The sequence below is a fragment of the Ovis canadensis genome, chromosome 22 (genome assembly GCF_042477335.2).
Source record: "Ovis canadensis isolate MfBH-ARS-UI-01 breed Bighorn chromosome 22, ARS-UI_OviCan_v2, whole genome shotgun sequence".
Lineage (NCBI taxonomy): Eukaryota > Metazoa > Chordata > Mammalia > Artiodactyla > Bovidae > Ovis > Ovis canadensis.
This window is the reverse complement of record NC_091266.1, coordinates 29,017,529-29,044,732: the sequence shown is the minus strand read 5'-3', so window position 1 is coordinate 29,044,732 and position 27,204 is coordinate 29,017,529. Positions and strand designations below refer to the sequence as shown.

Sequence of the window (27,204 nt, the reverse complement as noted above, 5' to 3'; positions counted from 1 at the left end):
ATTATATTGCAGATGTAAGAGTTACTGTTTGATTTTAAAACATTAATAATTTGAGAGACTGTATAGAAGGAAACAGTCAGTAGGAATGTACAGACCATGGAACAAAGCCAAGTAGCGACTTGAATAACAGAGACACCGTGCCCTCTGTCTTAGCAGGATCTGTCGTACTATCCCCAGGCAGAGGTGCTGGGAAGGGGCAATGTTGATTAAATTTGGAGAAGCCAGAGTTAAGTCCAATGAGAAGTTTGTTTTGGAGACAGTGAAATGTAGGAACCAAAATGCCAGGTGCAAATTTGGTAGGCTGAGGCAGAGAGAATGTTTTAGAAGAGGGTGTGGCTTGGGGCAGGACTTGCTGACAGGAGTTGGAATAGGGCTAAGACCCTGAGCCAGCGAGCCCAAGAGAGGATGTGTCATCTGAGAGGGTTCAGAATGGGAAGCTGACTGAGAGGATCTCGGGAAACATCTTGAAAGCTGAGAGCACAGACTTGGGTTGTCTTCCAAAATAGAACGGATAGACTTCATCTTGAGAAAGGGAAGCCGTGACACCAAGAAAACCTCTTGGTAGCAGCATTAAGAACTCATCAGAGGAGTGTTGAAAGTGCACGGAGGCGAAATTAGATTGTCAGAGTTCAGGCAGTGTACAAGCAGGGTTGGACTAAAGCTTCATCTGCAGGGAAGTGTCTCCTGGGTTAAAATGGAGAGCTTGCCAGTTGTCTAAGGAGACAGAACAACAAGCAGTGGGGCAGGAAGTAGCTATTTGTGGACTCGTTGTGGGCACCAGCAGTTACCAGCTAGATGACCTTGAGCAAGTTATTTAATCCCTGAACCTCAGTTTACTCATCTGAATTAATACTGCTATTATTATTAAAAGGATTATAGGAGACAGTGTACATATGCATCAGTTTCATAGAGATTAGATAGAATTAGCATCCTTCCCCCAGTTAAAAATATGTTGCTCAGTAAAAATAAAACTGCCCAACTAGTTTGACCAGTTCCTTCCCACACCCCCAGTCTGATCTCAGTTTTCCTGGTCAGGTGCTTGTTGGAACTGACTGTGACTAGAACTGACAGATTTGGCAGACTTCACAAGGACCTCTTTATATAGGGAATGTGTGGTTATGTAAACACAGCAGACTTTAAGCCCAAATGCCCCAGGTCACTGCCCTGGACTGTAGGACTTTACTAAGAACACAGGAAGCAGGCTGCCAGTTTTCAGTTCTGGGGTGGGTCACTACCCGTCAGACTTTTCTTGTCCACTCTCCCCTTCCTCCACACCTCCTGCCAAGCAGCAAGCCCACCAAGCAACAGTTACTAGTGTAATAGAAAACACAAAACAGGCTTGAACCAAAACATTTTTTCCTCAGCTCTGTGTAGCAAAGATAGCCAAAGAAATACATCTGGTTCCAAATCTCAGGGAAGTGTTTAGGAATCCATGGGCAGTACCTGCTGAGCCATCTCTGCATCTTAATTAGGCTAAATCCTTCCCTTGGAATGCCCTCCTCCAGTTTTTCATGTAAGACTTGTCTCCTATGCTACCACCGACAGAAAGTCTTCCCTGATTTCTTCATCCATGTCTTCTTCACTGAAAGATCTGACTTCCTTCTATGAAATCCAACTTTTTAAAATACATTTTAGAAAATACTTCTAAGGACCCTGAATGCATTGCTCCTAGATTAGAGTTTTCTTGATACTTACTCTTCATGATCTTCATGTACTGGTTTATAAATTTCTGGAGTACAAAGATTTGCTCATACTAGGATTCCCCTGCATTGCCTAGGGTGCGTAGTGAGTGTTCAGTACATCTTGGAGATCAGATGTTCTCATCCAAGATGGGGATGAATAAGGAATCCACTTCAGAGATCTACCATGTTCCGCAGGCAGCAGGCAGGGGGTGATGAACCACTTCATCCTTTCTCACCTGCCACCCCCAGTCACATACTCTTAACTAATAAACTCTACTCCCTGGTTTCCACAGAAGCCAATCCTTTGACCCTTCCAAGTCTTGGCCTGTGCTGTTTCCTGAACTTGGACTGCCCTTCCTTCCTGCTGCTAAGCTGCTGAGTCACTTCAGTTGTGTCTGACTGTGCGACCCCATAGACGGCAGCCTGTCAGGCTCCCCCATCCCTGGGATTCTCCAGGCAAGAACTCTGGAGTGGGTTGCCATTTCCTTCTCCAATGCATGAAAGTGAAAAGTGAAAGTGAAGTCGCTCAGTTGTGTCTGACTCTTAGCGACCCCATGGACTGCAGCCTACCAGGCTCCTCTGTCCGTGGGATTTTTCCAGGCAAGAGTACTGGAGTGGGGTGCCATTGCCTTCTCCCGCCCTTCCTTCCTAGAAAAGCAATTATCCTCCAGCCCAGATATGCCCTTTACAGTATGGCTTTCCTGATGTTTGGGCCTCTCTGCTCAGTGCTTTATACGATATAACCCCAATCTAACACTTCTCTTGTTGTTCTTTAGTCACTTATTTACAGGCTGCGTTTCTCCAAGGCAGGATTTCTTTCTTGGCTTATTTATCTTCATAGCTTTAGCGCCTAGTGTCCTACCTTGAAACTCCTAAACATTTTTGGTTCTGTTGAATTGAATCCAAAGGCAAAGACTCCTGAGGCAAACCAAGTAGGTCCTCTGACCTGAAAGCCAAGGTCAGGGAGAATGTCTGGAGCAGACTCCCTGTGCCAGAAAACGTCTGAACTCACACAGCTCTGGCTGGAGAGGTGTCCTTCAGGTCTCTCTAGGAAGGTCACAGGAAATCAAGGAGCCTGGGTTCTGTGCAGGGAGTGAGCTCTCTCTCTGTCCAGACCTCGGATCCTCCCTTCTGGTACTGATTTCCTCTCACCAGAAACTGGCCCGCCCTGGTCGGTCACCATTTTGTGAATGCAGCTGCAGCTCAGGGCACAGCTGTGCAAGTTGGAATTGTTTTCAAACCATTGTGGCTGATAACTTAAACATATAAATCACTAAGAACGTTAGTTGATTTTTAAGAAATATTAGGTCTTTCAAAAGATCACACACTTCTGTAGAGACTGAGAGAGTATATTACCCTCTTTGCCAGAAAGACCTTGTGGTTCTAATTTTTTTCCACAATTTTTTATTTTGAAAAATTTCATAGCCTACAAAAAGTATGAGTACAGTGAACACCTATATAGCCTTCCTCTAGATTCACCAGTTGTTAGCATTTTGCTTCATTTGCTTTTTCTTTTTTCATGTCAGTATGTGTATATGTATGTGAAAGTGTTCGTTGCTCAGTTGTTTCCAAGTTTGCAATCCCGTGGGCTATAGCCTGCCAGGCCCCTCTGTCCATAGAATTCTCCAGTCAAGAATACTAGAGTGGGTTGCCATTCCCTTTTCCAGGGGATCTTCCTGACCCAGGGAACAAACCTCGGTCCCCTGCATTGCAGGCAGATTCTTTACTGGCTGAGCCACCAGGGAAGCCTGTGTATGCATATCCACCTGTATTTGTTTATTTGTTTTTGACCCCTCTGGGTCTTCCTTGCTGTGTGGGCTTTCTCTAGTTGCGGAGACCTGAGGCTGCTTTCCAGGTGCCGTGTGTGGGCTTCTCATTGCAGCGGCATTATGGAGCACGGGCTTTGGGGTGCGCAGGCTTCAGTAGTTGTGGCTTCTGGGCTCTAGAGTACAGGCTCAGTAGTTGTGGCTCATGGGCTTAGTTGTTGCACAACATGTGGAATCTTTCTGGATCAGGGATCAAACCCATGTCTCCTACACTGGCCAGCAGATTCTTTACCACTGAGCCGCCAGGAAAGCCCCTGTGTTTTTTGATGAATCGTGTGAGAGTAAGTTGTAGACATTAAGACTGTCACCTCTAAACACTTCCCCATATCTTCTGAGAGCAAGAGGTATCCAGATTGTTCTAGTCATGTCCTTTAGAGTTTTTTCTTTTTTTAAAAAAAATCCAAGATCCGGTCCAAGTGTAGCCATACATTTAGTTGTCATTTCTCTTTAGTCTTCTATAATTTAGATAGTTTCCTAGGCCTTTTGTCTTTTGTGTCTTTTGGTGGATTCGTGTTGGATGCTCTATGGACTATCATTTAATTTGAATGATCGGTTATTTCCTTATACTGAGATGCAGGGGGAAACACTGTTAGCGGGTGACATGCTGCACCAAGGACGTAATACGAGAGGCACATTTAGGTCAGTCAGCCCTGTTGTTGGTGATGCTCAGTGTGATCATTTGGTTATGGTGTTGTCGGCCAGATTCTTCCTTTGTGAAAGAACCTTTTTGTCCCTTTGCAAATACTAATTAATCTTTGAAGTGATACCTTAAGATTGCATGAGTAACTTGTATCTCCTCCCAAATTTACACAATGGTTTTAGCATCCACTGAAGATTCTTGCGTAAGTTGATGATTACTGTGAGGACGATGTTCATTTTATTAAAATCTGATTTAGTGAGATCCGCTGTTTAACTCCCTCAAGAGCCTTCATTCTAAATATGCTACCTAAAAATACATTGAAAACCGATGTCTTTACTAAATATGAAAATTTGATTGACCTAAATAAAACTAAACTTCTGATTATTTTGAAATTCATCATTTTAACTCTTCTTAATAGAGTTTTTTTTTTTTAGCTGAGATTGTTTGGTTTTATAAGCTCTTCTTAATATAGTTTTTGTGGGCTCTAGGGTGGATTTATCTGCATAGACCTTAAATTGTAGGACTAAAGCACAGGTGACCACTTCCTGCGACTAAACCGCTGTCAAATGATCACTGTCACAAAAGTGACAAATAATAAATAGGCAAGTACTTGTTTGCTAGTGGTGTTAAAATTTTTATGTCATCATTTTTAGGTGAGACAGTACAAATTAATAGATAAAGAATGAGGCCACTGGAAGCTGACCTGAATTTCAATCCCAAATTTACTGTCCAGGTTTTAATCTGAGGTATCCCATAACCTCTCAGAGCTTCAGTTTTCCTCATCTGTAAAATGGTAATAATAACAACAACTGTTTTTACTTCAGAATTACTGTGAGGTAAAGTGTTTATTTTTAGCAAAGCGGATCCTGTATTGTAAGCACTTAATAACTGGTGTTTGTGGTGGTAAAGTTGGTTACTTGTGCTAGGGATCAAATATAAAAAAATGTAACAAGAAAAATTATGAATTCAGGAACTTAGGAAGCTTTGTTTTTGAAAGGTAGCCAAGAACATTTTGGAGGTTGTGGTAATGTGTTCTCAGGTGTTAAGGGGGAGAATTTTTTAAATTTTTCCTTCAAAAGCCTGGCCAAACAAAATGGAATTATCCCCGTAAGTCCCTGCCCTCATGCCATACCTGTTTCCCCAGAGAAGCACATTGGTCAGTTCAAGCTTGTCCCCAAATCCCTCACAGTCCTCCTCTTCTCCCCAACCTCTCTGGCCCTGGTGGGGAAGCAAGCAGCTTTCTGCCACCCGTTCTGCCCATAACCCCGGGTGGGGGTGGTGGCCATGCCAGGAGTTCCCACTGCTTCCTCAAAGCCCAGATTTCCACCCACAGACTGGCTCTGAGTTGAGGGCCTCCCATAGCTCATCACACTTCGTAGGTACTTGGGTAAAAAGGTCACCATTTCTGAAACTTGAATTTTATAATCCTATAATCTCTTGCCTGGCTCAGATGGCACGGGAAGATGGAGGGAGTTATAATTTTGAGGCCAAGTTTTTTTTTTTTTTCTTAACACCTTTCAAACCAAACTAATAGAAGAACCTACCATCATTGTGACAGTTTCAGAAGTTTGATTTTTAGGTATAAAAGGCTTTTATTTAAAGACTGTATTAAAATCAACAAATAGTACCACATTGGGTCATTCTGTCTCCTGATAAAGCTGGCTAATGATATACGAAAGCAAATATTCAGTTACCTTATTGTTTGTTTACAGTAATATTCAAGCTGTCATTCAAAAACCTTTAAGGTTTTCCTTTCGTGTCTAGATTACTTCCCTTTATTCACCAAATGCTTACAAATGCAAAGAAGAGAGTGTATCTCATTCATTTGAACTCTGAGTTTTATAATGAGACCACATGCAGAACTCAGTTTAATTTTACATATCACAGGGACTTCCTTGGTGGTCCAGTGGCTAGAACTCCCTGCTCCCAGTGTTGGGGGACTGGGCTTGATCCCTGATCAGGGAACTAGATCCCACAGGCCACAGCTAAGACCTGGAACAGCCAAAATAAATAAATATTTTAAACAGTTTACATAACACAACGATAACTGAAAATGCAATAAAAGAAAAATAGACACTTGCACAATATCCTAGTTTCCAAAGCACCTTACATATGTCATCTACCGAGATGACTCTGTAAGATAATCAGGACGAATAACTAGTTTCTTCATTTTACAGATAAAAGAGACAAGATTCCTAAACTTTAGCATTCTGGTTCATGATTTCACCACTTAACTGGGTTTTGGAACAGTCACCATCAAACAAGTCACTTAATCACTCTTCAGGTTTCTTTTTTTCTTTCTTTCTCTCTGGTTGCTCTGGGTCTTCATTGCTGTGTGGGGGCTACTCTTCATTAGGGTGCAGAGGCTTCTCATTGCAATGGCCCCTCTTGCTGTGGAGCACAGTATATGGTGGCACTCAGGCTTCAGTAGTTACCTTTCGAGGGCTCTAGAGCACGCGCTTAGTCGTTGAGGCACAGGGGCTTAGCTGCTCAGCCGCATGTGGAATCGTCCCAGACCAAGGATCAAACCTGTGTCCTCTGCATCGGCAGGCAGATTCTTATCCACTGTACCACCAGAGAAGTCCCTCTTCAAGTTTCTTTAACTGTAAAACAGAATTTAAAGTAGTGCTTGCCTCACAGAGTGTTGTGAAGATGAAACAAGTTAATACACATAAGGCATTTAGAAACAGCACCCGGTGCATAACAGATGCTCAGTAAATGTTAGCTTCTATTATTACTACACAGCTAGTAAGTGTGAGGACTAGGACCCCAATCCAGGCGTGCTGACTCCCTAATCCAGAGCTCTGTCTCCAGTACCATGTGGAATTTGCCTTTTAGTAAGTCATTGATTTAATTTCCGTCTCATGTTGACCTTATTATTTTTGAAGGCATCTTTTTTCTGCTTTGTTTGCTTTGACCTCGAATTTCTGAAGATCAAAGGGGAACGTGTTTGAAGTTTTCTTCCTTCCTGATTTTTTTTTAATCCTCTGACTTCTGTTGTCGTCTGGGTTTGGTTGACCTTGAGGTATCAGAAGGCGTTTTAGCAGGTGAACGTCTCATGAAGTTGTTCTCATGGGTTTGTTGGGGTTTCTCTGAGTTTTACTTTGGTTGAAAGGCCTGGGGTAGGAGGCAGGGTTGGCCGCACTTGAGTTACACCCGTTCTCTGAGGTGCTAAAGGAATGTCTTAGAGCAGCGTTACTCAGAGTAGCAGCTGCAGGGAGTAGAGACCATTTGTCGTAAAAGAGCCATTCTGAAGAAATCGGTAAAGTATTATGGCATATTTTCTGGGAAGGGAAAAGAAGTTGTAGATTTTTTTCTTGGTAATAACATTTATAGCAGGCTTTTACTTGTGATTCCCAGTTTTTACTCTGTCCACCACCAGTGTTGACATTTATGGCTATGAAATAGGCCTGAGTGAAAAACCTGTGCACTTTTGTGGTAGCTACTCAGCTGCTATGGGGCGACACCCTCCCATTCCTCTGATGCCCAAGTTGAACCCAGTGTGGGATGTGATGCAGAAGATTGTAGGAGGCAGGCAGCAATGTACAGGAAAGGTGCAGCCAGCTCCACGGCCCTGCAGAGGCAAGGAGCTAACTCAGCTAGCGCACTGAGCTGTCCATCCCTAGGCCTTTTTGATGGGCCTGCTGCATTTACTGTACACAGACAGGGTCCTCTCCAAAAACAGGATGTTCAGTATGCCTCTCAGGGTCTTTATGGAACATTTGCACCAAGATTTAACTTGATGAGGCAGGAGATTTGAGAAGACGTGCCAAGACCTCTTTGTGATCTTTGCATTTTTAACCCACTGACCTCTAATACTCTCCTTGACAAATTTAATTAATGTTCTCACATTAAATGAAAACACTGAACTTTTAATAGATTCCCTGGGGCTTGGTAATCATTTGATATTATTTCCAAAGGAGAGAGGGTATGAAGAAATGATGTATTATCCTTTCTGGTTTTTCAGTTAAGTTTTATTGTTCTTGCCTGGCCACCTGCTGAATTCTTTAGCCCATCCAGCCCGGAAGCAAAGCCCAGGAAACAACTCTGGGTCCTGCCACGCAGGCAGTCTCATTCTTGTGGCACCATACCCGTTCCTGTGGGCTTGGTGCTTTCCCTTGTGTCCTGTCGTCTGCCTGATGCGGTGGCCACTCCTGGTGTGCTGCCTCATGGTTGATCTTTCTCCTGCTGAGTTTGCTTGGATGCTCTGTATAGTGGATGAGGAGTTGGAGGAGAAGATAAAGAGTACCCATTATTCACTGTCCCCTGCCACTGCCGTTACAGGCTGCTCAGGACTCCAGAGAGCTTTGCTTCTAGGCCAGTCGATGAGCTGCTTTGATGTGTGAGAAGCTTCTGAATGTGGTGGTTCTTATCCTCCTTCCCCACTTACATCTTTCTGGCCCTCAGAGTGCCAGTTCAATTCAGTTCAGTCGCTCAGTCGTGGCCGACTCTTTGCGACCCCATGAATCGCAGCACACCAGGCCTCCCTGTCCATCACCAACTCCCGAAGTTCACCCAAACTCATGTGCATCAAGTCGGTGATGCCATCAAGCCATCTCATCCTCAGTCGTCCCCTTCTCCTCCTGCCCCCAATCCCTCCCAGCATCAGAGTCTTTTCCAATGACTCAACTCTTCGCATGAGGTGGCCAAAATATTGGAGTGCCAGAGGAGGGCCTTATTTCTGATGATTTCCTTTGAGGTCACTAGCAGGACTGGGAGTAGAGGTGACAGCTGAGAGACTTAGCAAAGCTAAAAGGATTGTAGAGAGGTCAAACAGTTGAACTTAGGCTTAGACTAACTCATGGTGGACCTTTGCTTAGCTGCCAGTGTGGCAGGATGCGCCAGAGCTCGCCCCTTCAACACCTGTTGTCCTCTTTGACGTATGTGCTGATTCTCTCAAGTCAGCTTCCTTGCTTGTCTGGGCTCCCGCAGTGCTTTTTATTTCCATTTATCTCCCTCAGCTTTGTAGCAAGTCGTTAATTGCTTTAAAGTCTGTTTCTTCTACCATGTAAGTGTCTGGACAGTTGGAACGTAGTCTAGTTCCTCTCACTATTCCTCATAATCCATAGATTGTGTGTCATTTGTAACAGTTGCTCAGTAAATCTTACTAAATGGGACAAAGCTCAGCATGTCCATGGACATCCTGCAGCTCATGTCCATGTTTGCAGATCATGTACTCACCTGTGAGGCAGGAGAATATCCTTGAAGAAACAGAGCATCACCATCAGACATGACATATAAAGACAACACTAGCCTATTGCTGAGCTTCTTTTTTCTTTTTTTAACAACTTTCGTTGAGATATAATTCTCAGTTCACCCGTTTAAAATGTACGGTTCAGGGGTTTCCAGTATGTTAACAGAGTTATGCAGTCACCAGCACGATCAATTTTAGCAGATTTTCATCATTCCCAGAGGAAACACATATCTATTTCCTCCACTCCCCCAGCCTTGGACAGTAGAACACTAATCTATTTTTGTCTCTATAGATTTGTCTATACTGGGCATTCCATAAAATACATAGTATTTTGTGCTTGGCTCCTTTCAGTTAGCATAGTGTCTTCAGCACACATTCAGGTTGAAACACGTGTCAAGCCTGGAGCTTTATGGAAATTGGAGGCCAGGTGATGCTTGTTTCAAGAGCGGCTGTGGCTCAGGCCAGTGGTGAACCTCTTGTTGTTGTTGTCCAGTCACTAAGTTGTGTCCAACCCTCATTAAAGTTGACCAAGCCTATATAATGAAAACTCCATAGATGTGACCTGAACTTGCTTCCCTGAGGCATTTTAGAAATCAAAGTAAAATTTATGAGTATCTAATAGAGTGCCTGGCACATGAGGGTCTCAGGGTGTATTTCTTCCCTGTGTCCCACTTCAGGTTCTTAGATTTTAGTAAGAACTCACCAAAGTGAAACAATAGATGAGTTTTTAGTTGGTACTTTGAGTTTAATTTACTGATTCCTCCCCCCACCCTTTTGTTTTTGTCTTCCCCAAGGCTATGCCTTTCTGCTGTTCCAGGAGGAGAGCTCGGTACAAGCTTTGATCGACGCCTGCCTAGAGGAAGACGGGAAACTGTACCTGTGTGTGTCAAGCCCCACCATCAAGGATAAACCAGTAAGTAACGTGCAGCCAGCTGTTGCTTTTCCAGAGCATGTGTGCAGTCAGAATAGCTGATCACCTTCCCCTTGTCATAAGAATGCTGGGAACTAGGATCCCCTTACCCAGGGTGACCTCGCTGTGCGGTAGCGCGCTGGACTGTTGTTGACGGGGAGCTAATAACAGTTTTCTCAGTTTTTGGTTTTATACCTTTGGGAATAAATATAAACAAATTTGCCCTTGTCTTTCACTTTACAGTTCTTTTTAACTAATTCCTATTCAGAAACTCTGAATTGAGGTAGATAGGGCCCTTAGTCGTTTTGGCAGCTGGTTTCTGTCATTATTTCAGATCAAGGGCAGGAGTGATTTATTTATTTATTTATTTTAAATAAAAGATCATAATCTTCGATGTTTATGTGCCTTTGAATGCAAAGCTTTGTGCTGGGTGGTACCCACAGCTGGCTAAATAGAGCCTTCTGGGCCAGGAGCTTACACTCCAGAGTGGATAGCTTCAAGCTGAGAAGGGGCGGGGAAAGATGGAGAACGTGGATCCAAAGCTGTAAATAATGCACGCTGCTATGGTATTTGTGGTTGAGTCTGTGGTTTCTGAGCCAAAGAGTGTGAGTGAATAAGTCACTGGGTGAGAAAGGAAGACTACTTCCTTTCTCCTGACAGAGGGGATATCAGTGGAAAAGAGGCAAGACTGTTCAGGGCAGAAGAAAAAACTTAACTAATACTGCAGAAGTAAACTCCAGGAGGTGGGGAGGGATAGGGAGGTCTGGCGTGCCGCAGTCCATTGGGTCGCAAAGAGTTGGTCACGACTTGGTGACTAAACAGACACAACAGTGATCCCTGAGGAGGTTGGGAGAGGGGTGAGACTTGTGTGTCAAGGCCTGATGCTCAGAGTGGGAAATAGAGTAAAAACAGTAGCGTGGGCCAAGGCACGTATTTACCACGGGGCCTGCAGCACCCCCTGTAAGACTCAACCAGAGGTATGGGCTTGGTTAACAGGAAGGTTTACTCTCAGAAACATGTTTGGGGAAGGAGTTGTGGTCGGATGTAAAGCTCCCAGTCTGAGTCTTGATTCGAGCATTTAAATATCTGCTTGACTGCATAAGTCACCTAATCCTTGCTGCAACTTGGTTTCCTCACTGATAAAATGAGAAGACCAATAGTTCTTCTCGGGATGTTGGGGGCTCAGATAAGAGGAAGAAGCATGTAGAAGCACTTGATGGGGTCGGGTACTTGCACAAACGGTGCTGCTAGTCCTACATGGTGTTAGAGGACTGGGGAGAGCGAGATCAGAGGTTACCTACTGAGCAGCATCTTTTGAAACAAATGGTGACTCTAGAACAGGGTTTATAATTGTTTGCAGAATGATGCCAGGACTGGCCGTCTCTAAGTAGGAGAACGCAGCATGTAAAGCAGAAGAGCGGGTTACTAAGGAAAGGGAACCCTGAGTCATGTCACAATGATTGATGCAGAAGAAGAGGCAAGGATTTTAGCAAGTTTGAAAGTACCTCTGTAATTTTCAGTTTCTGGGACCATTATCCAGTTTCTGTAACAGCAATGAACAACATTAGATAGGGTAGCTCTTCAGGTAGCTATACAGAAAAACAGTAGAAAATAGTAGGTTGGGAAAAAGAGCAGGGGGCCTTTGTTAACTTTGGTCTTAATTTAAACAGCATGGAGAGGCTGTGTTGAGGGAGACATGGAGACTGACTGGAATGGGAGTGTGTTTCTTCTGAGACAATAATAAGAAAGCTGCAGTAACTTGTAAACCTCTTTGGAACAATAGGAAATTAGACAGACTGAGCCCAATTTGGCAGGGTCGGATGTCAGGGGAAAATGGTCACCCTTCAGAAAGTCTGCCACCGACACATCAGTGGAAGAGGTGTGGGGGTGAGCCGGGCAGTGTTAAGGTGGGGTTGATTGTACACTGTAGAAGGGGATTTGAGATATGTTTGTATCTGTCACATGACAGAGACATAGAGGTACATATTGAGAGTTATACTTATAGGAGATGAAGAAGCTGTTGAATTGAGGGGAGGAGCCTGGAGATGAGCAGATGGAGCTTGTGTACCTTAGCAGGGTCGTGTCCCTGGCTGTGTGGGAGAAGGTGGACTGTCTGCTTGGCCAGGGAAAGCTCACACCAGGACTGGACGTCCCTGTGAGAGGGGATGAGCAGAGGTGGTATGGAGGCAGCACCATTACTGTTGAATATTTTCATGCCAAACATGCATATTACCCTTGGTATGAAGGACTTTTGAAATTAAATAGTGTAATTATCTGTTTTGGAAATGTTTATAGGGAAACTAACTTCCATTATTTGTGTCTCTACGAATTTCTGCCTTATTGCAGTTTCCGTTTTCTGAGCTCAAATGAAGCAGTTTTATTGGAGCTTGGTGAGTTCTGAACGGTGGCCGCTGATCACGTATTTCTTTGACCCAGGCATACTCAGAATTTCCAGCATAAGCAGTTTAAATGAAACTTAGCATGGGAAACATGAAAGTCCCCAAATGCCTATAATTCTAATGAACTGGATCCCATTTTGGGTTCCGGCTCTTTGGCTCCAGTTTTGAAACCTTCTCTTTCTTGGCGTTAGTTCCGCATCTTCCACTCCCAGCCTTATTTGGCTACACTTCCCCCCATTTCCTGCCCCCTCCCCCTGCCCAGATTTCAGTACGTTCCACCTCATCTAGGATGCTCCCACAGAAAGTGAGAGCTGGGTTGAACCTTTGGGAGTAAATGAGGACCTGGGCAATAGCTCGAGGTAAGGTCAGCTTCTAGAGGTTGCTCACCAGACCAGAGCTGTGACTCTCTCCTGCTTTTCTTACTTTTTAGCTTGGTCGCCTTTCAGTTCTTAGTGCCCTCATTCTGTTGTTTAATTCTCTCCAACCTCCCTGAATTTCTCCTTGGAAATATACACCATGTTCCAGAGTGACCTCACAGATTTTCTATCCTTTGCCCTCACCCTTCTCCGCAAATCAGCCTCCCGCTTCCTTTGCGTGGATTAGTTAATCAAATGGTTTTCCTAATACAGTGCCTGATAAAAAGCTTTCCCCTTACTTACCCTTTCTAAGATTGAGTTTGTTTTTTAACTCAAATGAATCTATAATTAGCGGATTTCAGGTAGTTCTATTTCTGGTTAGTGATTACCTTTCATTAAATGACTCCACTCAGGCTACTCTATGTATAGGTCTGATCCTGAAAGATGGCAAAAGAAACTGTATTTATGGCCTGATAATTGACTGGTCAGTGTTTTTTTTTTCATATAGTTTTTTTGGAGTATAGTTGATTTACAATGTTGTATTAGTATCAGGAGTATAGCGAAGTGAATCAGTTATACATATACATATATTCACTCTTCTCAGATTCTTTTCCCATGTAGTCCATTACAGAGTATTGAGCAGAGGATCCCTCAGTCTTAAAGAATGTAAGACAAATTGGCAAGAGCAGGAGTGATTGCACAGTCTCTAGATTTGTGTTTGTTCTTCCCTCTTCTGGCAAGAGCAGTTCCATAGCTCACATGTCCCAGGCATCCCAGAGGACAGCTGTGTCCTTGTCCGTGCTTCCGGTGAAGCAGGCAGACAGTGTGACAGTGGTCCCTCTTGTTCAGGGGACTCTACCTTTTGAATGTATAAATAGGCTGAACCTGAAGGTTCAAGACGGCCGGCTGATAGAAGAGGAAGCCTAGGAGGGTCTAACAGATGGAGGGGCTGAAAACAGTAACCCTGGAAAGGAGGTGAGGAAGAAGACGTCATGGTTCTTAACTTCTAGAACACTTTGGCCAGAGATATGGGATAGCAAACACCAAAGGAGCGTCAGAGAAGTTTCTTAATTCCTCCTCCTTAAAATTTATAGCACAATCAAAATTTACAAATATCCTAAAACATGACGGATTGACATTGCTATATATTTTTAAAACTGTCTTACCAAACTGATATGTGCTTATGTAACGTCAGTTCTTCAAGTTATTGTTCAGGCCATCCACTTGAAACTAGAAAGACAAAAATTGAAAAACAAATGGTGGAGAAAAAAAAGGAAACTGGAAATAGAAGCTGGTTTATTTCTTTAATTTTTAATTCTACCTAATCTATCGTTCCAGTGTCTCCTACCCCCATTTATATATCAGAGCAATCTCTAGAATTTTTTAGTCACTTTTTTAAGTTACAAAAGCAACCGGGATTATTTTGCCTAGGATTTAAGACTTTCTGACTCCAAATTTTTTTCCAACCTTAACTTTTTCTGCTTTCCTCCTGAACCCTATATTCCAATCAACTAAAATATTTCTGCCCCCATTTCAATTTCTAATTCCTACCCTTATTTTCAGACTCCTCTCAAATGTCATCTCTTTTATGAAGCCTTCTCTGATCACTGCACCATCCTATAGTGAATCATACCTTCTATTATAGCTATCTCCAGCCCACATATAACTTAAAAAAATGCTGTGCCCTCCTTTTTCCCTTCAAACCATATTTGAGTGCCTTCTAGGGGCAAGGCCTTAGTATTGGTTACTGTGAATCAGAATACTTTGAATCAGACATAAAAAGTGTTCAAAAGCTTAATAGTATAATGAGTAGATTTTTAAAAAGTGTGTAAATACACAAATTTATAGAGCCTGGTGCATAAAAGGTTCTCAAATATTTGTCAAATTAAGAAAAATAATGACTACGATGAAGATAAAATGTAGATTAAGTATTTTGAACAATTCATATGTACCGTGAATGATGAAAGAAAGCTTCTTGGATGAAGTGTCACTTAGATGGGGCTTTGAAGGATGAAGGGAGTTTGGAGATTGACCAGAAGTGTGGAGATGTCGGGGAATAGACATTTTGGAGAAACGTAACAGTACGAACACAGAAATGAGAAATTGTGTGGTATGAATGCAGAACACTTCAGATGGAACACCAATGTATGAAGGGAACAGAGGGAAATTAAATTGGGAAAAACAGGTAAGGACTTATAGGGCAATCTTGATTGATGGCCTCAGTCCTTGGGTTTTGGTATATTTGCTCAAACTCTTTCATTCCCCACCTACTACTTCCTAAGACAATAACAATAATTTTACCGTGACTCAATCAAATCTGGTTGTGTGTACTATCTCAAACTTGGAAATCTTTAGCACTCTGATCTTCTTGATTTATTTATTTGTTCCTTGGGTCCTCAGGGTAAATTCCTGATTTGGACACCTCCCATTAAAAGAATTTCTCCAAAGAAAGAATTCCTCCTCTAAACTATTCATAAGTTCTTTTTTTTTTTTTTCCCCGTCCCTGAATCTCTGAATTTGCAAAGGGGTCCAGAGTTTCGTAGTGATTACGTCTTTGGAAGTTGTTGTTCCTTTCTGGAAAAGCCTAAAAGATGCTGCAGGTCCAGTGTACAAGCTGGTAACCAGGGGATGAAATAGCCAACCCCATCCCCTAAAGGATGTATTCAGTGTTTTCCAAAGTGTGTTCTGAAGAACACTTGTCTGATCACACACTGGTCTCTTGAGAGGATCACTGACAGAAGAAGGTTTGCTCTTAATAATAACAGGTGTTGCTTACTGGGCACTTTTGTAGATTTTATATCCACTTTCTCCTTTAATTAAAGATTCCATAGCCAAGAACATTTGGGAAACATTGATATATTAAAGTTCTGAGGAGTTTTGCAATAAATAAATGTGTGTAAGATTGTTTAACCCAGCATATTATATACCTCTCTGGGGATTATACTTGTGAAGATCTGGTGGAATTAGTATTCCGTGAAGCTCGCTCAAAGAATAGGCTTCATCCCAGGAAAAACTTAGGTAACTTGAGCTTTTATGTGTACATTCCTCTCAAGAGTTTTAGTGAACAGCATGCCAGGGACAACATCCTTGCCCTAGCACCATGGAGCTGAAAATACACAGTTATGTAGACATTGGACAAAATTGTCTGGCTGCAGAGTATGAGTGCCTGAGGCTATGAACCTAGAAGTTAAAATAGCTGACTATAGTGCCAGTTTCATTGTTAAATCATTTTCGAGCTTTTCTAACTGCTAGTTTTGTTAGTAGGTTTAAGAAGAGTCTCTGGGTCATTTCTTAATGCACTGAGAACAGGCCATATGAGATTGGAAAGGAGAGAGATTAATCGCTCACAAATAAAAATGTATTTTGACTTTTGAAGGCAACTTGTGAACCAGAGCTGGTGGCCAGTGGCCTGGAGGACAGGGAGCCTTGCAGGCACACGACATCATTGCAGTGGAAAGAGAGACTCGGGGTCAGAGAAACCTGTTTCAGTCCTGAGTTGGTTTCACACTGACAAGTTTCTTTGTCTTTAAAAGTAGGGATAATTTTATAGCATACCAGTTATGGTGAGTGTAAAATGGCTAGCACAGTGGGGCAGTGTTGGCTCTCAAAAGTGCTAGTTTCTTCTTTCTTTCAAAAGGAAATCATCTATTACGCTTATACTTCCTAAGTGATGTGGGAACATCAGAAGTGGTGACAAGCACTAGGCACTTCTGATCACTGAGTGGGTCCCCTGGTGGCATCAGAAATTTTCACAAATTAGGCTCAAGCCCTGGGGCACCCACTGGTGAGCAGACATACCATAATTCCATGTCTCTGGAAGGTAGCTTTTGGTGGAGTGAGGAGAGTGATCAGGCAGCTATAGAGGGACGGCTGCTGCACAGGTTCTTACAGCACCACCGTCTGCCCCTCAGGAAAACCTTCATTAATTCACCATTAGACTGAAGAGCTCGGAGCACTCACTAAGGCTTGGCTACTGTGCTGAGCAGTCAGGACCCACACAGAGAAGTGGTCTCAGCCTTACAGGCCCCAGGAGTCCAATGGAGAGAAGTAGCCGTGTAACAGGAAGTGGAGTAAGGAGTCAAGGTGCTATGATGGAAGCATTACAGACAGTAGTTGGGCTGGGGAGCCAAACAGCAAAGTGATCAGGTGTCCCTGGGGGCTTCCCTGGTGGCTCAGCTGGTAAAGAATCTGCCTGCAATGCAGGAGACCCGGGTTCAGTCCCTGCGTTGGGAAGATCTCCTGGAGAAGGGCATGGCAACCCAGTCCAGTATTCTTGCCTGGAGAACTCCATGGACAGAGGAGCCTGGAGAGCTCTACTCCATGGGGTCTCAAAGAGTCGGACACAACTGAGTGACTAACACACATGTAGGTGTCCCTGAGGGAGTCTGGAAAACCTTTAGCGGGAAGGTATTTCCTTGAATCTTATGAATGTTAAGTCTAGATATTAATCATATCGTCTAATTGATAATGGCTTGATTATAGCAAGTGTAGAGCAAGAAGGTGACATGACCATTTTCGGGGCACAGTCTATGCATGCTCTGTTTTTGCACTGGGTGCCCTTATGAAACAGTGTACAGAGTGCAGTTGAATTGTTCAGCAGTAACTGAAGGTCCCAGTGGAGCCTGTGGTTTCTATGCATCAGGCTGTGCAGCTTGGCAAAGAAGGCAGCAGTTTCCATCTTGTACCTGCACTCTTTCCTGATATTGCTGGTGGGCCTTGGAGCATCCTAGGAGGGTGTAAGAGAATTTCCTGGGATTATTTTTGGGTCCCTGTGTAGGAAAAATCCTGGCTATTTTACTGAGGTGCTCCAGGACCAGCAACCTGTTGGTATCTGAGGAATAATCTTCATTTGCTTTGGGTCCCAGTGGAGTTCTGCCTGGTGGCCCCAGACCTGCCCAGACTATGGGAGTCATATCAAGGCCAATGACTCTGAGCAGCTATTAAGTCCTTTCTGGCCACTTAACTGTAGAAGATACAGGGAGGGCGTTTCCTTTTCCTCTCCATTGGGTGGAGGACGGTATTTGAGAATAATAGGTAGCACCCACACTCCTCAAAGGTGGCTGAGCTGTTTGTTAGGGCATTATGTGGTGAAACTTAGGTTGAGATGAGATACCAAATACGAAAATACTTTAAAGAGTCTTAACCACAATTATTGCCGTTATGACTCTTAGTTTTATAGTGGTCATAATAATAAAATGACCCCTTGCACTGTGGATGAGATAAAGATGCCTCACAAACCACAGACTAGCTTATCTGTGATACTGTGGGGCACTCCAGTCATTCTGTGAGGTCTGAGATGCTTAAAATAGAACTGCTGACAGCTGGGGTGGGTTCGGGTTCATTACCACTACAGCTGAGCTGTTGCAGCTGTATGTCCACAGACCTAGGTTTAGCTGACTCATCCTGGCTGTCAGAAGAGCTGGGATGCTGCTTACTGGGGAGAGCAGTCCTGATGGTTCTGCGCTGTTGTTTCTCTGATTCATGTCAATTAAAAGAATTGTAGGATTAGGGAGAGAAAAATGGAGACATTTTCCTGAAGAGCTTGAGTAGGAGTTTGAAGGGTATTGAAAAGAGGAAAAAGGAAATGGGGCCGGGTTGGGGGGATGCTGAACTATAAGCTTTATGGGTAATTTGTGGGAAAGAGAACAAATGGCCTGCAAGAGGGGTTTGGTCAGGTAATTTCCTAAACTGACCACCAGATTGCACTGTTGACTCTGAACAGTTTGGTTGCACTTTGGAGCTACCTTGAGCCCAGCAAATGAAAAGGAAGGCACCACACGGTAGAACCGTTCAAGTGGTAGGTATTAAGGAGAGGACCAGAGCAGGCATAGGATGAGATGTGCAAAGTGAGCTCAAGATAACATTATTTATTAGTAGTGTGTGCTTAGTCACACAGTTGTGTCTGACTTTTTGCGACCCCCATGGACTATAGCTCACCAAGGTCATGTCTAAATTCTAAATAGGGGTTTGAACTGAGAGAGTTCCAGAGCTATAGGGAGACTTGGTCATATTCAGAAACTTGAAGCCCTAAGACTTGTGTTTAAAACTGTTCTTGCTAAAACTGTTCTTATCCTGTTATTAAAGATAAAATAAAAATGCATTTTTTATTTAACTTAGAGGCTTTTGCAAATTTTCAATGACATTTGCTTTTTAGGAAATAATGCTATAGCATCCTATCAAAATAAATGACCTGTATTATATTTCTTAAGTTTTTCCCCCTTGAACTTAGCCTAATCTTATCCCTATTAATGACTCTGTTTTAAATAAAATGAAATTAAGTTATTAGGCTGGTATAAACATAATTGTGCTTGCGGACTGTGAATTTTAAATCATTATAACTAGGTTTAAGCACATCTTTATTAATCAAAACAGGAACCATTACAGTCAACACATTTTTGCCAATGAGAAATAAATTTGCTTATTCCTATAGAATAAAAATCCATGCTTCGGAATTCAGTGAACTCTTGGAAAGTATTTTCTGCCTCCTGCTGGTTGTAGAGGCGTTTTCCCTGCAAAAAGTTGCCAAGTTGTTTGAAGAAGTGGTTGTTGATTGGGAAGAGGTCAGGTGAATATAGTGGATGAGGCAAAACTTTGTAGCCCAGTTTGTCCAACTTCTGAAGTGTTGGCTGTGTGTCGTGCATTCAGGCATTGTTGTGGGAAGGAATTGGGCCCTCTCTGTTGACCAGTGCTGGCTGCAGGCACTGCAGTTTTCAGTCCGTCTCGTCAACTGCTGAGCATACTTTTCAGATGCAGTGGTTTTGTCAGGGTTCAGAAAGCTGTAGTGGATCAGACTGGCAGCAGACCATCAGTGACCATGACCTTTTTTTGGTGCAAGTTTGGCTTTGGGAAGCGCTTTGGAGCTTCTTCTCGGTCCAACCACTGAACTGGTCATCACCACCTGTCATATAAAATCCACTTTTCATCACACATTACAATTCAATCGAGAAATGGTTCATTGTCGTTGCATAGAATAGAAGGAGACGACACTTCAAAAATGCCAATTCTTTTGATTTCTGGTCAGCTCATGAGGTACCCACTAATAGAGCCTTTTCACTTTTCTAATTTGCTTCAAATACTGAATGACCATAGAAAGGTCAACGTTAAGTTCTTTGGCAACTTCTCGTATAATTGTAAGAGGATCAGCTTTGATGATTGCTCTCGATTGGTCATTGTTAACTTCCGATGGCCAGCCACTACGCTCCTCATCTTCAAGGCTCTCATCTCCTTTGTAAAATTTCTTGAATCACCACTACACTGTATGTTCGTTAGCAGTTCCTGAGACAAATGCATTGTTCATTTTGCAAGTTGTCTCCACTGGTTTATGACCCATTCTGAACTCAGTACCAACTGTTGCTGTTACATGTTAATATTAAGTTGTTTTAGATTTCTTGAAAGCTGTTGAAGTCATATTATGGTATAAATTTGTGTATTTATGCTATCAATCTTTATGTTTGGTTTTTGCCTTTATCCTTAAAAAGCTTTTGCCTTTGGAGATAAGCAGTTATACAAAGCCAGTTATTAAATCAGAAGATAAAAATTTAGAAGACTAATAATTCAGCTAGGAGGTTTATGGTCCTCACCAGAACTTCCATCGGAATACATGCTTAAAAAAGGAACTGAAACTAAGGGAAAACCATTTTTGTATTCATATTTTCTCTCATAAGTGCTTATGGAACAAAACAGTCCTTTGTGAACTGTGTGGTAACTAAACCTTTCTAATCAGAGATCACAGGCTGGAGCCCGCAGAAATGATCTGGCCTGCAGTTAATTTTGTCTAGCCTGTACGAGTGTCTTTCACATTTGAATGAGTTCCCAACATTCAGAAATCTTGGAGTTTCACATAAAAATCTGAATTTCTAGCTATTTTTGAGAAATGGAGAAGCCTGACAATACATTCACAAATGATAAATACTAGCTGAGAGGAGTGTCTGCTTCCTTTAAAAGGAGTGGTTTAACACTGCTATATTTAAAATAGATAACCAACAAGGGCCTACTCTATAGCACAGAGAACTCAGCTCAATATTCTATAACAACCTAAATGGGAAGAGAATTTGGAAAAGAATAGATACACACGTATATGTATAACTGAATCACTTTGCTGTACACCTGAAACTAATACTATAATATAGTACTATATATAAACTATATAAACTATAATATAAAATGAAATAGAAGGAGTGGTTTACTCCATAGTGTCACTGCCCGCCTACTAACTATTGTCCTGGTAACCTGACATGTTTATGCTACCTGTCCTGCCCTACAGACGTTCTGTGTTGTGTAACCCTTGCTGTAAGGTTGTGGCATGGCCAGAGGGCTCGTGGGTGCTGCCTGCCAGATAGCCTCTTCCTGGAGTCACCTTTGCAACCAAATGTGATCAGGTTTCTTCAGGAAGTGGTACTGGAACCATGTCAGTTTCATTTAAAGTAATCTTCATCATTCTGGTGACAGCCTTATCTTTTCCTTAGGTTGTTAAGGCTTTTACTGCCCAGCATATATAACCTGTTGACAACACAGTAGAAGAATTGTTATACAAAGACATGCACACACACACACACAGAATAATCACTGTGGATATAAAAGTTGTTTTGCCAGGGGAAATTTGTGTTGAATTAAGACAGAGGTCTAATTTCAACATTTCTCAAAAACAATTATTAAAGAAATAAAGATAATAAAAAGTTCTTTTATTTATATTGTGTTCCTTTCTGCAAAATATTTGAGTCAGCTTACAAAGTATTCGACTAAAAGAGTAGAGAAACCTGTGTGTGTGTGTGTGTGTGTGTGTGTGTCTGTCTGTCTGTCTGTCTTGGGACCAGAGAATTTATTCAAAGAGTAAGTCAGAAAGAACATGAATATTAGACCCTGAGGTCTGAGAATAAACCTTAGAAGATGGAGAACATTCCTGAGTAAGAATGGTCTTATATTTCAGAAAGAAACTAAAGTGTAAATGAAACTTCTCAGTGCAAACAGTACCACAATATTTCTTGCTTAGCATTTAGAGTGTGCTGATGTTGGCCTGTGTTGACATTTCTCTGAATTTGCAGTGGCGTGAGCTTTGAGGAGCTGTTTTGTGATGGCAGCTGGGAAATGTGGGTTTTGTGAATACGGTTAATCATTACTGTCTCCCTAGTCTTCTTCCTGTATTTTTCCCAAGAATAGGGTAAGGGAATGGGTTGTGTGTGATGTAATGAAGGGGTGGGGAGGGTGTTAGAGGGAAGAAGAGGCAGCAGTGAAGCCTCTCAGCAGGCGGATTTGAGATCTTCTGCAGAATTCTTTGAAGCAGCAGCAACCTCCAGCTATTGTATGAGGCTTCATTTTCTGTACTTCTGATTAAATGAAACCAGCACACTATGGATATTACACACGAATTGTTTTTATTTGTGAGCCATATGATTGAACTCAGTTATCATAAAGTAAATAGAATTACCAGATTCTGAAGCTACCTTAACTACTTTATAGGGGTGAGACTAGAAGAAAAAAGGGCTCCTACAGAAAAAGATTTGCCCTGTCTTTTGTATGTTGACGTTAGAATCCTTTCTCTTGGTGTCAGGAGATTGTGTTTTTAATTAAACATTAATAACGAGCCCTCATGAAGGCATTTGAAAGTGATGTTTTATTGTATTGGTGAATCTGTGGTAAATATTAAGGGATTGATAATTTCAAACTGACCAAATTTTACAAGGAAAGAACTAGATTTTCTTTCCCCCCCATGTGGAGATTTTATGGCTTCCAGTAACTGGTGAAGGCAACTGTGTCATAAAAGCTCCAAAAGTTGTGGGGGGGAGGTAAATTTTGTAACCGTCATAATGTGTAGCCTGTTTCTGATGAGCAGTGCCAGTCTTGGAGTTGATTCAAGGTGTTTTGAAAGTGTCATTGGCAGATTTATCTTTCAAATAGAAGAACTACTGGATATAAGGCAAGCCACATAAAAAATTGTCATATATGTATTTCCTTGCATTAAGTGTTGATGGTTGAGCAATGGGAAAAGTGAAAAATTTTGTTGATACTAAGGAAGTTAAAATTCAGCTGTTTTGTTTCCTATCCTAATCAATGAGGCGAAAGGAGAGGCATGTTCCTTAAAAACCAGTGCTTGTTTCTTCGCTTTTACAACTGGCCTGCTTGAGCATGTGGCCAGCTGAGTGTGTGGCCAGGTGGTTTTCAGGCCGTGCTGAAGCTGGCCTTTCTGTATGAGAGGGTTTTTTGGTGGTTGTTTTGTTTTAAGCTATTCTCTGATAGTTCAGTTATGAGTTAAAAGGAGTATGTTTTAAGGTTACGATTCTGGTGAAATATTTTATACGATAAGGATAGCATAGTGTAACTTATGGGCAGGGAGTCAGAGTCCCAGTGAAGAGATATTACCAAATAGAAAGAAATATGTCATAGAGATTTCTTTTCCTACTCTTCAAAAATTTACTTGAATTTCTAGACTTAGCTTTATTTTACTGGACTTATTTAGGAAAATCAGATCAACCAAAAGTAGATAACTCTGTGACCTTCAGTATTTGATATTGCTGGTAATTGTGTGCTAACTTGATAAGTGTAAAACTGTGTTAAATCATATTGCTGAAAGATAAATGTTTTCATTTTAGGAGGTGATAATTTAAAAGCCAGACATATAGATAATTTTTAGAAAATATTCTAAAAATTCCTGTTCCCTCTTTAGGTGAGCTCTTAAAAAGCTAAGTGCTATAATGTGACAGGTTATGAACAGTTTAACGTGTTAAAATGGATCTTATTCAAAACCCAGACTCTTATCTATAAAAGACTACCCTTTTTTAAAACCACAGGTGGTTTCTGAAGGTTTCACAGCATATGTCTAGAGATTACATTAACTAATAACTGGATTTTGTTTGGGTTGTGTATGTTGTACAATGCACAAATCAGTGGGTTTATCTTTAGTCACCTTATTCTCATTTGGGGTTAATGGAAATGAAGTAAGGACCAAGTAAACGACTTTTTTTCAGGTGCAAATTCGACCATGGAACCTAAGTGACAGTGACTTTGTAATGGATGGTTCACAGCCTTTGGACCCCAGAAAAACTATCTTTGTTGGGGGAGTTCCACGACCCCTTCGAGCTGGTGAGTGGAAATAGTAACACCACAACAACAAAACCAACAACAACAACAATCCCCAATGTGTTTAGTCTTCCGTGTTTTCTACACTTCTGGTCAGCTATACACAGTCTCCAAAAAGAAGGCCATCATATCAGTTCCACTGAGCTGACCCTTAAATGTTTTCTGCCAAGATGTTGTATTTTCTTATGCTGCAAGAGTGAATTTCATTAAGCTGTTATTTCAGAGGGTTGGATTCTAATTAGTGATTCCCTGTTCAACCAATTATTTAAAAAATAATAACAATGCATTTGGCAGTATGCATTGTTAGCCAGTTAGTATTGTTATGTAGAACAGAAAAAGAACCCCATCAGAAGTCTGTCCAGGGCAGCTGTGTGCACTCAGCGACAGACTACACCACTGCTAGAAACTGTGTCACTGAAAACCAGCCTGAACTCTTCCCAAGCAAAACAGATTCCTGTTTTTTTCTTACGTACTTTGAAAAGTGAGTTATGTATTTGAGCATCTTTCATTTGACTTCATGAAAGCGCCCCTGTTTTTTGTTTTTTAAATTCCTTTCCAATGATTAAATAATTGTGCCTGCTGGAATTGGGCAGTATCCTAATTGACTGGGGCACCAAAGACAAATCTAATTGCTTATTAGATCAGTATGATTGCCTGTGGAATATAGTAAAATTATTTGTAAGAACAGTTTGTAAAGTGCTTTAAAATAGCTGAGTTTATTTTTTTAAACTAAGATAAAAAAATAAGCTAACCATTGCCACTGTAGTAGCAAAGGGCAGTGTTATCTCATGTTAGAATAAACAAGTGGGCTTAAGTATTCTACTTAAAAAGTAAAAGAAAAAGCAGAGATCATTAAATCAAGCTGTGAAACAGCTCTGTGACTTTCGTGACTTCTTAATTCTGAAGGTTCCTCAACTTTTCTAATGCATTTATTCAAATCTCAACTCTAAGCTACTGCTAAAAGTTTAGGTCTTTATAAAGATGTATTCATAATTCCATTTTGAAAGACCTTAAAACAAATTAATTATGACTGGAGTTCATAATTTTATGGTATTTCAGAAAGTCAGGTGTCTTGGGTCTTTTTCTCATCCTAGTGGCAAACTCGCCCAAAGAAAGAAAGCAGAGCAGCAGAGATGCTTCCCCCTTTATCTGCCATCAGAGAGTAAAGTCTAAGCAGGGCCAACTCAAACGTGAACAGCATTATGAGATGAGGGCCAATGCAACCCTTTGTTTCTAAAGAGCTTGTGCTTAAAAAAAAAAAAAAATGTGAGTAGGGGCGCTGTGTAATATTTCTGGCCTTTTCTAACTGGTGATATGTTTAGGAGTGGAGAGAGAGAAAAATCCCCTTTCATAGTCTTTAAACTGCAAATATATTCTAAAGAAAAAAAAAAGGCATTCCTTGCTAGTACTCTCACTGTTCTTTTTTGCAACTAAAGACAAACACAAAGTAGTTTTAATAGCTTAGCCCTTTCCCTTTTTTCTTAGATGGGAATCTGAAAAAAAGTTTTCTGAAAGCAAAGTTCCTGCAGTTGTAAAAATAACAAAACTGACTTTAATCTCATGTCTGTTTTAAGTCACAGACACAATAGTTGATAACTAAATTGCCTTTTTAAACATTTTTCATCCTTTATTCTTTCTGTTTGAATTATTTGAAAGGATAGATATGGACCTCTCTCTGTGATCATCTGTTTTTCACTGTTCTGTGATCACACTGACAGCGTAAGACAGAAAACCCAAGATGCTGAACTGTATTCTTTCTTTAACATTCTATGTCTGTAAGATGATAGATGTTCTAGGGTTAAACAGGAATTATATTTAGTTATCTAGTTAGAAATTGGACTTTGTGTTCCCTGCCTAGATAATGCATGTTTTGTAAATTTCAAAGTTCGTTTTTTTTTTTAAGTAAACTAATTTGTTTTGGTTTAAAATTTTGTTTTTGCCATTGTTGGATATTAATCTGCAGTCACTCAGTCTAATGAAAGTTTCCCCATGCCAGCACCTCCTATAAATGTAGCTAGTTTTTAGAAGGCTAAACAATCTACGTTAGCGTCCTGGAATTTTACTCTATCCAAGACTTCCAGATTTGAGGCCAAGTAGTCTGGATAAAAAGAGTTAACATCTTTAGCTTTTATCCCTGTGCATAGAATTGAATTTCTTTGGAACACACTGAGCTTTGTGGACCGGTGTGTGTTTTGGAGTAGAAGACTGTTTTTAAAAGAATTCAGTTTGACTTTGCTAGACAATCTTAAATTGACTACAATGCAGTTCACTTGAACAGTAAACATGTATTGAGCATGAAGGGTGTCACTGGTACTGAGAAAGTGCATGTCATGCCACACTGAATGGACATCCCACTCTTGCTGAACAGGTCATCACCTATAAAGTCAAAGATTTCAGAAATGTACTAATAGAGTCCTCACCCAATTAATTGAATACTAAATTATGTTCCATAACATAACGTTCTCAATTTTTGGTTTTTAAATATTTCAGGGCATTTTTTTTCCCAGGATTATTGTGGTTTGAATTCTGGAAAGTCTTAGAACTATTTTAGGCACTATATAGAAGATGATCCTAAACTAGGTATTAGTGCTGGTACTCAACAAGTGAGATTTTGTGTGTCCAGATTGATTTTCACCTTATCCTGGGCCAGAAATGGTCCTTTAGCACATTACAGTGACTAAAATGTTATCACTCAAGAATTATCCTTTTGGATCTCATAGGGCTTTTTGTCTTTGATATTTTCCCATTGTAAGACAGGGACCATTGTCACTATGATAATATAGTCCTATCCCACTAAATAGAAATGCACAAACACTTCTGAAGATACAAGGCAACCTGTTTTAAGTGGATTGTCTTGACTGAGTTTAGGTTGTTCCTTCTGATCTTTTGACAAGCGTGACTTTTAAAAATTCAGTTTGGAAAAAAAATCAGGGGCGTAGAAAAATTAGCCTGAAAGTGGGAAAATATTGGTGGAAGATCCCGATGAGTTTACCCACAGATAGACTGCCTGATTGTTGCCTTTTCTAGGAAGCAGTTTCTACTGTCTCTGTCTCTCCCTTCCATCACTCCTGTCACTGTCAGTGGCAGGCCAAGGATGGTCTGCCTGACGCCTCCTGCTGATTCT

The 27,204-nt window shown here is 41.4% G+C and overlaps 1 protein-coding gene across 8 annotated transcripts in view; it reads left to right on the top strand.

Moving 5' to 3' along the window:
• CPEB3 (cytoplasmic polyadenylation element binding protein 3) overlaps positions 1 to 27,204 on the top strand; it is a 199,827-nt gene that overhangs the window by 134,971 nt on the left and 37,652 nt on the right. For all 8 annotated transcript variants that reach the window (XM_069567519.1, XM_069567516.1, XM_069567518.1 and 5 more), the window contains 2 exons: positions 10,137 to 10,255; positions 23,969 to 24,083. In XM_069567519.1, the coding sequence (XP_069423620.1) occupies positions 10,137 to 10,255; positions 23,969 to 24,083 (234 nt within the window). The remainder of the gene's footprint in view (positions 1 to 10,136; positions 10,256 to 23,968; positions 24,084 to 27,204) is intronic.